The following is a 12595-nucleotide window of genomic DNA, read 5'->3' on the forward strand; positions in this document are numbered from 1 at the left end:
GCTTCGTTATGTTGGTCCAATTTTACGTCACACACACCCAACATTAAATATATAAGGTGAAGAGCAGACTTGTGTGCAAAGGAAAGACAATCTGAAAGTTCTATTTCCAAAATTTTCACTTTGTTGAAATCGTATTTTTGGGCGAAACACATTGCCTTCAGAAAGATGGCGTATGGGGGTGGCGGGATAGACACTCTTGCCGAAGTACTTTTCACAAGCAGTATTTCCAGTCCTATTTCTTTTGGATATACTGGCATCGCTCGAAATATCTCAAAATCGTAGGAGATACCCATGGACGCCTTTTCCATTTTCGTCAAATTTCCATTACAGAAGTTTTCCTTGTATGCTTCCTCTGTATCATTCGGATAGCGTGAACTGATGTAAAGAATACCTTGATCGTTCTCAATTGTGCTTTCGTATTGTCGGATGAATTTTAGAGCTTTAGTGTAGTCTCCCATGCAATAGTGCGCCGTTGCTAGCGATAGCCTTCCTCTGCTGATATCGGCAGAGCAGGTTTCTTCCAATAAACCTAGGGCTCGTCTGATTTGTCGATACCGAAAACGAGCGCACCTGCTAGGGTCATTCAGACCTTTGCATAGGAAGATTAAAGCAATGTGCTGTAAGACTCTGTACTGATACAATGTTACGGTATCGTGCATCAAATAATCGAGATGCGACTCTTTTCCTAATAATAGAGCAATAGTGTTGAAAAACTCTCTCTCAAGGCTTCTAAAGTTTGGATGGGCGTTTTCGATTGATTCCAGTTGAGAAAAAAATGCTTTGTCTTCTACGTCCTCCGAGAAAGAACGAGAATCATTTTTATTTTGTATACTCAATGTTTTAAATTCTTCGTTCGGATCGATAGCGCTTGATGGACTATCAAGTATTCTATGTCTTGCTCCTTCAAGGGCCTGTCGGAGATTTTCAAGGGACGGACACCTCAGTAGACCCCTCCAGCCTTCTCCGTACAACTCCGACAGATTCATAAATATCGACTCGCGTGCCTTTTCGTGCAACTTGCCATGGAACATATTGTTTTCCCTTACAAAATAGTTGGGACAGAAGCCATTGTCCACCCACGCAATTAGTCGCTTGAAACAGATCTCAATACAGGACACCAAACGCTCTTTTCTCCAAAGATCTTTTGGAGTCTCTTCGATGGTCCAGAACATCAAAGTTTTCATGAAATAAGAACACATAACTTCCCATTCATCACGAAATCCTTCCTTTACCAAAAGCTTAAAAATCCCATAAACAATAAACTGGGTATCATTAAAAGTATAAACCAGTCTTTTCTCGGCAACTGAGAAAGACAATCTCCATACCATAGGATCAAATGTCCAGCTTCCATTGTCGACCATCTTGGAACCAATTGCTACCAAATGACATCCCTTTTTGTATATGTCTTTTATAAGGTGACGATCCGGCCAGTCATGGGGTCTTTTTCTATGGTACCATTCCATTGCGTCTGACGGCCAATGAGAACATTTCATGCAATGCGCGTCATCTTGCTCCGTTCCAAGTTGCGACTTTCTCCTGACACAAGGCCCGTGGGGTTCCTCATCCTCCTGAACAAAAGTCGATATGTAAGCGGAGCTGGATACATACAATTTCCCGCCAACTGGTACCACTGCTGCATCTAAATTCTGTCCCGATTTATTTGGAGTCATCAATACAAGTTTCACATACCCTTTTGGAATTGATGAAGACTTTTCCATTTTTACAGCACAAAATCTGCTCGGAATATCTTCTGGATGTTCCGATGCAAGTGTTTTCTTATCAACATACATTCTATCAACATCAGTACCATTCATTCGGAAACCCTCAGACCAACTTCCGGTCAAAATAACTTCTACATTTCTCCCGTAGTGATGAATTTTTGACAGAATATCGTCTACTCGTCTGTTCAGTCTCTGAACTGGTAGATATCCAACAGCATTGATTAAGCTGCCCGCTAAAAGATCACATAAGTCTCTATCGTCGCTCCACATAGTTATCATTGAAGCGACGATCTTCTAAAAGAAATACATGTCATTGATGCAGACATCAACTTCGAAATAAAGACACAAGCTGTGATTACAAATATACCTTTTAAATTCTTCCTGTTTTTTTAATATGCTCGTGGTGATGGCAAGAGGATGAAATCATTCTTCCTGGTTGAAAAATGATGTTAACTAATTAAGAAGTTAATTAACGTTTATTTTAGCACATAATTCCGCAAAACAGGAACTGTCGCTAAAGAAATAGTAAATAATCCTGCCGTGTTTTTAAAATACCATTTGTTCTCCAATTGCTTTATTTATACATGTATAAGTTAAGAGTTTAAAATTACTTTTGTTGTGAAGTAAATCTCCGCCTTACAACCAATCAACCGATTCCCCTTAGGCATTCAACAAGCATTCAATTGCTAGCAACCCATCTATATATATTTTTATCTAATCTATATTAAAGGGACTTAGACACGATTTGAGATCAAAATTTTTAATTTTATTTTTTATGTATAAAATGGTTTACTGGTGTATTTTGAATGATTGACCAAAATGTTGAATGTTAAAGTCAAGTTACAAACGAAATACAGAGGTATTAAATCATTGTATTGTAAACAAAGCTCGAGTCTTATGCTTGTTTACAAATAATGTAATGTAGAGAATTACCATTTCTTTGACAACCTATATGTAAACAATAACAAAACTCGAGCTTTGTTTACAAAATAAAGAATTCTTAACTCTGTATCTTGCTTGTAACTCAATATTTGACATTCAAATTTGACATAGCATTATGAATTCCTATATTTATCATTCTAAACATTATAAATGGAAAAACAAAATTTGAAAATTTTAATCTAAAATCGTGTCTAGGTCCCTTTATACAATTAATCAATATACCGGTAAATCGACCAATTATTCAATAAAACATTTCATCAGGTGGTATGAGACACCTCAATGTTGTGACCTAATATTAATTAAATAAATATTAAAATAAAGTATGATTTCGAAAATAGTTTCTTTCCCAAAATTGTTACCTAACAATATAGCACAGTAGGTTATTGGGTTCAAACGAATCTGTGAGTTATGAGTTCGAATCCCTTTGGTGATTAAATTTTTTTTACCTTTCCAAAAATTTTAAAAACGTTTTCTCTGGGTTAAATATTATAAAACATGAAAATTCTAAATCGATGAAAGTATTTTAATTATAATGTACTTAATACATGAAACTTTTTATCAATGTATTAATTACATGTACTTTTATGTCAACCATTTAAGGTCAAAAGCAAGTAACTGAAAGGTGACTACCGGTTAAGATTTATGAAATTCAAGATATGAATTCTTTCAATTATGCTTCATAACAATGATTTTGTTCGATAGGGTGCACCGGGGCTTAGACTTCTGTTTAAAACAATCAAAAATGTTTTAAACTTTCATTTACTACAAAATATGAAGGAAATAATTAACAAATCTCAAATTCCATTTTTGACTAATGGAATATACCTAAAATGCTTAGAATCTCTCCAAAAACAGCATCAAATAAGCTCTTGACCTCCTCTTTAAAATGATGTCAAATTGAGATTAGGTATTGGTATTACTTTTCTCATTATTTGATAGAGAATATCAAGAAACTGTTTCATTTTCTTCATAATTCCTCCAAAGTTGTAAAGTACCGTAAAATTTTAATTTTTAATGCAATGGTACTAACATCAAAAAGACCCTCTGGTATCATTTACTAGATCCCTATCTCTAAGATGTCTACTAGAAGGGTCTTTAATAGTACATATGTGGTAAGGAAGACTAATGACTTTCAAGCTCTATCATTACCATTCATGTCATTCATAGTTCTTGAAGCAATTCAGTTTCATGGCATTAAATGAAAAGAACATATTCTCTCAATGATGCTAGATATACTTTTAATTATAAAGTATGTCTTCGTCAGAGGTTTCTGGGGTTTTTTTTCAAGATACATAGAATATGGAACCTTGTATATTAACTATTTACATCTTACAAAAAGGATAGCCATCTGTTCTTACATTAGCAGTATATTAAACAGTTTTATAACTTTTGGAATTTTTTTATTTCCATTATTTCATTTTTGCATATTCATAATTACAAAACTTTCATACAAACAAGATTTTTTTTTACATTTAATTTTTACTTAAAGAATAGCACAGACTTTCCAAATTATCTCAACTGATTGCTCAGTTTTGTTTAAATTTCGACATTGATCTACACCAGTTTTGCTTCCAGTTTAACAGCTTTCATTAGAATAAAATTAATATTTTCACAGACATTGTTTTGGTGATATTTCTTTAAAAAATTCTAGATCTGCAGGGCATGCAAATCTCTATTACAATGCACAATCTTGAGCAAAGACTGGTGTTGATAAATTTAGTTGAATATTAGGGTAACCTTCTTCTCTGGCTCTCATGAATTAGGTCTCTCGTAGTTGACACTGAAGGATGGATCTGTTGGGAAAATCTTCTGACACTGTGTCATCAATCTCTTTAATGCCTGTAACAAAACAACTGTCAACAGTACTGTGGTTCATAGGAACGTAACATACAACTTTGTTACCTTGTTACATCAAAAATGAATAGCATTTAAAAATATTAAATCTTTGATTTACAGTCAAACTTTGTTATCTTGTACTTGATGGGACTGGTTAAAACTTCGAGATATCCGAGTTTTTGAGATATCGAAGGTAAAATACTTAAAACATACCGGTAAGTGGCTGGGACTTACAAATCACTTTGACATATCCATTGTATTCAAGATATTGGTGTTTGAGATATTGAAGTTCAACCGTATTTATAAAACAGCTGAAATGAGTTTTATTATGTACATAATGGTGACCAATAAGATTAATGAAACACTATGTAGTTTCAAGTAATTGTTGCACTATCATATTTTAAAGAATTGTACAATCAACTTTATTTGTGAGTTTATCCAGTTTACATAAAAACTTGATTGCTCAGCCCTAGAATACCAAATGCCCTGTATTTTTCATTATCTATTTTCTATTTGATATCGTATGATATAACTAAGCAAAAAAATAACAATATTTTATAATAATATTTTAAAATTATTTTGGCAAATTAAAAATTATTCACAATTGTTTCATTTTCCAAAAACTTGCAACACGTTAAAAGAAAACACCCCAAAAATTGTATGTACGGTACATAGTGCTAACAATGATGCACAGGTGAACTTTATTACGGAAAGTTGTAAGACACCGGCATTGTTACTGATTGATTTACCTGTATGTACTTCCTCTGTGTCTCGTCATTGAGCACATGAGCTATGTGTCGGGATGAGATTTTTTCACGCCCTGTACGAGCGTGAATTCCCACCATGGTTACTCCAATGGGCCAGGGCGAGTTTCCGATGGCCATCTCCAGGTAAGCGTCATTGGCCTGAAAATACAATTATACATAGGCATATCTTCCTTCAACTCAGAAGAAACTCAAATGATTGCATGCAACTGAAAAGATGAGGACCTTAAGAAGAATGTATGAATATTCTTAATTTCTGAGTTATCCATTTTTTCTGAGGGATGTAAGACAATCATGTACAGGATATATTCAGTTATAATTTAATAGTTAATAATGTAGGATTTAAGAACTTGGCTTATATATAGTATGCTCAAAAGTAGCAAAGAAAAAAAATCTACCATGATTAAGATTGTAGTGTATAAATTTGATTTGTTATTGACATGTGACTGGCATGTGTCAAAAATATCAAATAGTTCAGGCTAAAATTGAAACACTGTCAATATCAAGTTGGCACTACAACCATTTGAGTCAGCTGATACTCATAATTGGAAGTAAAACTAAATGTGTATTTCTATATTATGGATGACACGAGTATGATATCATCTACTGTGGTTTCATCAATATTCGTTGAATACCAATTTTCGTGGATTTCGTTGTTAAGTTGATCGGATCAACTTAACAACGAGTTGATCCCATACCTGTTAACCCTCCCGCATTGCGCGGGAGACTCCCGCAAAACGGCCTAAAAATCTAAGATCCCCCGCATCCAACCTATCTCCCGCGCGGGAGACAAATTTCTCCCGCAATCGTATTTGTCTCCCCCATATCCCCCCCCCCCCAAAAAAAATTCTGAATCTTTACATGCAAATTTCAACAACCACTGCGGGTTTTTCTCTGATTTTGAGCTCAAAAGCTGCTGTGTAGCTTGAATATATCAAAATCAATCCAGGTACTGTCTACAGTGATCATAGTATGACATGTTATAGTCCAGTTTACTTTTTACGATTACTTCCGGTTTTGTCTTAAATCAGTTACGTATTTAGTTATGCACAGGCCTTATAAAAATATAGGTAAAAACTTAAAACATCTTGATTTTACTCTGTAACACCAAAGAAAACAATACACAGCCAGTGGTGTCATTTAACAGGTGCACAGGTAAAGCACCCAAGCTACGTGCAGTGAGTCGTGACTGTCTGGCCAGCACAGTCGGTAAAAATCAAAGGGAGTTTGGAACACTGAGTGTTTATACAAGCTACCGATAAAAGTGAAGCTCGAGGAAAAAGTGTAAAAGCATTTCACAAAGGTTTTTAAAGTTTATAGTACCGGTACTATGAATTACAGGGATGCTATAGACATTACAACAGAGATCATTTTTAAAGATACTGGAGAAATACATGTTGTTTTGTGAATTAAAAATCTATCCTATATATAAGGCAAACAATAATTTTAATGAATAATATTTACTGGTATTTTCTTAATTGGGTTTCATTGCAAATTCAAAATACGCAAAATTAATTTTCTGTGTTTACCCTAGATGTCAGCATGCAGTGATGGTTCAATACTGAACAATAAGAAGACTTAAAATAAAAAGTGGCACTATTGACTTCTTGTATTGTACCATGCAAACAAAATACTAGTTTTCTGAACATGTACAGCAACACAAGTTGTAATTGCACACTGGTAGTCATAGAAATAATAAAATTTAAATTGATTGCAAATGCATTAATAACAATGGGAAATAAGGTATCTAACAGTATTTTAATATATATTTGCATTTCACGTGAAAAAACGTCGTTTACACAAAATCTCCCCCTTAGCCAAGTTGGTAAGGGGGAGATTCTCCCACATAGCAGCTTTGAAAGGTTAACAGGTATGTGATCCACAAAATTAAATGTTCATTGAAATGCAATTTCTATGAACATTTTGTATTGATTGGGTCATTGGCCACGAATTTACGAATCCCTGAAACTGTGTTTTTCACTTTATCCACGAAATTGATACCCTTGAATATTAATGAAACTACAGTATCATCTATTCATGATGATTGGCCTTTATGGCTCACATACCTTGAGATAGTCTCTGTGCATCAAATGATAAACAATGATCACCATGGCGTCCAAAATGTCTTCATCAATGGTCTGTAGAAAAGAGAGCAACTGTGTTACACAGGGTAAATCAGGCAAAAATTTAGTGTCAAAGCCACACTTACCTAATTTTGTAGGATACGGACCAAAACCAAAATATCGCTTATATTTCAAGACAGTTAACATGTATATCATTTATCCTGCAACATAATATTACTACTGAAGCTTTAGACGAGCAAATTTTGACATATTTTGATGCATATCTAATTTAAAATCATGTATATCATTTATCCTGCAACATAATATTACTACTGAAGCTTTAGACGAGCAAATTTTGACATATTTTGATGCATATCTAATTTAAAATCATGACGCCATGGCGAAAACGAAGCAATTAAGATGATGTCACGATGCATTTGAATGTCAGATAAACGCACAAGGCCACACTGGGGCATTGACAGGATAAATTGTAAAGTGTAATAACACTGCTGTACATTAATACCTTGTGTTTGAGTTTTCTGAACAAGGGCTTGAGATAGCTGACAGTCTGAGTGTGGATAGCACTGGCCTCCTTCCCTTTCAGTGTCCGTTTTTCTTCCTCCGGCCTCTGATTCAAGTTTTGTCCCCACATTTTCAATAAGTACTGCAATGTCCATCAGATCGATTACTTTCATACACAATTAAAAAGATGCAAAACTTGGTATCTCTACTAATCACAGTTTGGGTAAGAAAGTTGCGTAGAACTTACCTTAAGAAATCTTAGAATAATATCACAGTTTTTCTCAGAATCTCCCTTTCCAATTTCTTCTTTCATTGTCTGGAAAAAGTAAATACAAATTGTGACATTTGCAGCTTTTTACACACAAGAATATAAGTACCACGAAAAAATATTTTAATTATTAGGGTAATTCATAATAACTTGAGCTTTGTTTACAGTTTCAAAAAGTAAATTTAGACATCGAAAGCAATTCTGTAAAACATATACAGGCACATGTATTATCATTTTCTTTCCTTTTGCCAACCAAATCATTCTTCGTCTTTGGCAGCTGAATTTGGATGACTTCTAATGTATGATATAATTCCATAAGCTGATAAAAAGGTAATTATCCAATGCATATATATCCTGTGTTGTGCTATAACTTGTTGTAAACTACTTAACTGAGTATCTTCCACTGTAGGAATCGTTTGACTGACCAGTAACAGTTCTAACATTCATACACTTTCTACAGCTGCTGTGCATTGCTGGATGTACATGTAAGATACTAACCTGGGTATTTTTAAACCACTACTGAGTAATCATGAGTTGTTAACAATGAACCAATTATCTGCCACTTTAGCACCATCAACTGATGCAAACATCTAACTTGTATATCTTCCATCAAACTGCCATCAGCTGATGTGAACAACTAACCTGAATATCTTCTGCCAAACTCATTATCATCTAATGTGAACAAGTAAGCCTGAATATTTTCCTTGTACATACCTCTGTAAGGCTAAGCTGATGTGAACAACAACTAGTCACCATACCTCTACCAGCTGCCATCATCTGCAGTGAACTACTGACCTGGATGTCTTCCACTGTGGTGCCGTCATCTTTGATGGAAACATCGTTGGACCTCTTGCCTCCCTCCCCAGACGTGGCGGCCTCAACCATCTCCTTTAAATAATCTTCATCTACCTTGTCCATAGCCGCCTTGAACTCATTTCTGAATCCCTCCTGTTATAGAAAGCACAGTTCGTAAATCATGACAGTCTCTGTAGATAATACAAGTGACTTACAGTTACGCATACATGCAGATACCTTGTAGAAGTATAAATAAAACAGATTTTTATAAAATGACTGTTTGTCACCTCTCTAGCATCTGGCTCATCTGTTTCCAGTTTTTTCAACCGCAAATAGCACTCGTAATCGCTCTCACCAAACAGTCGTATCGGCTCATTTCTGTCACGAAGTCTCCTGATCACCTAGAGAAATTCAATTTTCCATTTTTTGAAACAGAAAAAAATATCAAATATAAAAGTTAATCCAAGTTATTAAGAAACATTTCTAATATTTTTATGAAAATTACTTTTTGGATTGCACTAACCTCTTTTCTAAGCATCTGAGGAGTTTTTTCTTCTGTTTGCTCTGGTGTATCTGTTTTCGTCTCTTTTTTCTGAAGAATTACAGAAAAAATATATGTACAGTCTAGTCGGGACTCCGAAAACAGAGTCTTCTGCTCCATCATGCATTGTGGTAAAATGGCGTTTCTAATTTAAATAAAGTGCGAGTTCTGTCCCTTAGTTCTAATAAAACCTCTTAAATTGACCAAAAACATGCGAAATATTAATTAACAATTAATAAACTCAGTTTACTAGAGTGGACCCAAAGTAAACCCAGAGAGGACACAGAGAGTAAACCCCTTTCAGAAGTATACCCCTCGAAGCAGACGCTACATGTGTATTCGGAATATACAAGGGGCAGGAATTTCAGATAGTAAGACGGTAAGATAAAAGACGGGTCTGCTTAACACTTCAGTTCGTACAGCTGACCCCAAAAGCAATTCCTGAGTAAACCCAAAGTAAACCCAATAAACCCGAAGGAAACTCCCAGTGGACCCAAATTTTAAAAAAGTAAACCCAGAGTAAACCTTAAGTAAACCCCAAAAGTAAACCCAGGTTTTAGTTGGGGTTTACTCTGGTGTTAGATTGGGTCTGATCAGTACTGTATATAGAACTAGATATGAGGCCTGTGAACTCGGTAACACACTACATAGTACTTAAGGGACATTCTATATAGTACTAGATATGAAGCATGTGAACTCAATGACACTCTAAATAGTACTAGATATGAAGCAATACAACTCAATGACACTCTGAATAGTACTAGATATGAGGCCTGTGAACTCATCAACACTCTATATACTGTATATAGGAAATATTTGCCCCGTTTTATTTTTGTTCCTTTTGCCCTTGTCCTCATGGATGAACTTAAGACTGGAAGAATTACAATGTTCATATTTCTCTTTTTAAACACAACTTTGTCTTGGCGAATTCAAGACGGGATCAAACCATACGCAAGTGATAAGGGCAAAGCAAAAATAACCCAGTATATAGAAGTACTTGATATAAGGCCTGTGAACTTAGTTACACACTATATGGTACTTAATATGAGGCCCACGACTTCAGTAACACACTATATAGTCCTTAATATAAGGCCTGTGATCTCATCAACACTCTATAATATACAACGTATGAGGCCTGTGACTTCATCGACACTCTATATTCACTGTAGTACTATATGTAGATAAGAGGCCCGTGATCTGAGTAACACATTGTATAGTACTTGATATGAGGTCCATTAACTCAGTAACACAATTGAACTTGATATGAGGCCTGTGACTTCATTGACACTCTATAAAGTATTAGATATGAGGTCAAGTGAACTCATCGATACGCAACGTAGTTCTAGATATGAGGCCCGTGAACTCAGTAACACTATATAGTACTTGATATGATGCCTGTGACTTCAGTATCACACTATACAGTACTTAAAACGACACTATATAGACCTAGATAGGAAGCATATGAACTCATTGACACAAACTCTAAAATGTTTGCAGAAATTCACTTTCGTTGACTCCTTTTCAGAGTACATCTATCATTATACCGAGCGCAGCGAGAGGCGGGCAAAGCCCGCCTCGCAAAGCGAGGATTAATGGTAACACGTATATATAAGAAAATCAGTGAAAAATGAAAGTTGAATCAGGGGTACTAAGGCCAAAAAAAATTTCTTCCAGCCCTGGGCGCCGCCATATTGGCAGCCATTTTGTTTTTAAAAAGTTAGTTCGATCATTGATTGACTGGTACTTATCAATGTTTATTGCCCCTATACTTGATTTAAATGTTCAATAAAAGGTAATTTGAATTAAAAGAAATAAAAGAGGACACCAAGATAAGTTTCAATAGTGCTTCAATCAAGAAACATGACTAGTTCTATGTATATCTTATCAAATTATCAGATTGAAATAAAAACATTAACATCAAGGAACTGATCTTTTAGATACTGAATAAAGTATTCAATTTTATTACCGCGGCATTTATATGAATTAAATTATTAACAATGAGAGAAGAAATTAAAAAAAAGTTCGGAATAATGTAACTCTCTTCGGCTATTTCTGAAGACAAAACGTGTACGTTTTACGTCTGAAACATGACGTCATAATGTAGACTGAGCACGCGACGTTTAGTTAAACTTTATCTAATGATCTGAGTAGGCAACCAGGCGGATCCTACTGTGTGCGTTTCAAATAAATTTTGTTCTACAAAAATCAAACTGCACTATGTGAAATCTGTGCTCGGTCCAACGGTCACACCGTTTACATATTATAATATTTATATTGATATAAATCCGCATTAATATGTTTCAAATGCTACAACTTTTGGTTAAGATGTTTTTCTATATGTCTATAGTTTGTAAGATTGATCCCAAAGAAGTTTTGGATATATTAAGGGATTACAGAATAAGTTGCTTACCAAAAGTTATTACATTTCATTTATTCTAATGCGGATTTATATCAAAAATTCAAAATCAAAAATTGTTATTTTTTGCACTTTAAATTTATATCCCATTTGGGCTATTATATCCAGAACTGGCTATTATATCCCGAACGGGCTATTATATCCTATTTGGGCGATTGGTCCCAACCTGTCTATACTTTTTCATGTTTATACAATTATCACATTATTTGTTAGAGAAATCTAAAATGTGAAAGTAAGTCTATGTTTAAGATTAAAATTGTGGAGCTAGCCGAAATGTAGGAATTTATATATAGTTGACCCACTATTTCCGGATATCTTATGGTGTCATCGTGAACCCTTTTGTGCCTTTTCCAATAATCTTCCTCTTCTTTTGCCGCCAAGTCTCCTCTTTTGAAGTATTTCTTATTTGGAGCCTAAACATAAAAAATCAATTGTATTTTTTCATCAGCTGATTTTCCAAAAAAAAAAAAGAAACATATTTCCTTTTATAACTCTTTAACATTGAATTCCATGGCATACTGTTATTATATTTATCTCACCAGAACATCTTTAGACTCTATCTTCTGTCTTTTTCTATTAATTTCTGCTTGTAAAAGAGCTTTAAAATCCATGTTTTCGCCAATTGATGTTTACAAACGTATGTAGTTCTCCTGTGTATGAGGTAAAAATCGTATCAACATTTTCTACAATTGTAGAAAACGTTGTTTCGATTGGTCAAACGTTTATC

General features: G+C 34.6%; 1 protein-coding gene across 1 annotated transcript; it reads right to left on the reverse strand.

Moving 5' to 3' along the window:
- Positions 1-3884: 3884 nt before the first annotated feature.
- Positions 3885-12546, reverse strand: LOC128160532 (pre-mRNA-splicing factor 18-like). Its single transcript, XM_052823870.1, has 10 exons — positions 12408-12546; positions 12171-12281; positions 9435-9503; positions 9199-9312; positions 8912-9064; positions 8096-8164; positions 7850-7990; positions 7330-7401; positions 5249-5404; positions 3885-4502 (listed from the first exon to the last, which is right to left on the reverse strand). The coding sequence occupies exons 1-10, from the start codon at positions 12477-12479 to the stop codon at positions 4416-4418; spliced, it is 1044 nt and encodes a 347-aa protein (XP_052679830.1). The 5' UTR covers positions 12480-12546; the 3' UTR covers positions 3885-4415.
- Positions 12547-12595: the final 49 nt, after the last annotated feature.

The sequence above is a fragment of the Crassostrea angulata genome, chromosome 8 (genome assembly GCF_025612915.1).
Source record: "Crassostrea angulata isolate pt1a10 chromosome 8, ASM2561291v2, whole genome shotgun sequence".
Classification (NCBI taxonomy): domain Eukaryota; kingdom Metazoa; phylum Mollusca; class Bivalvia; order Ostreida; family Ostreidae; genus Magallana; species Magallana angulata.

Coding starts and splice junctions, on each gene's coding strand:
- LOC128160532 (XM_052823870.1), bottom strand. CDS start 12,479: ATGGATTTTAAAGCTCTTTTACAAGCAGAAATTAATAGAAAAAGACAG. Junction 12,282..12,407: donor TAGAGTCTAAAGATGTTCTG/GTGAGATAAATA, acceptor TTTTATGTTTAG/GCTCCAAATAAGAAATACTT. Junction 5,405..7,329: donor TGCACAGAGACTATCTCAAG/GTATGTGAGCCA, acceptor TTGTATTTTCAG/GCCAATGACGCTTACCTGGA.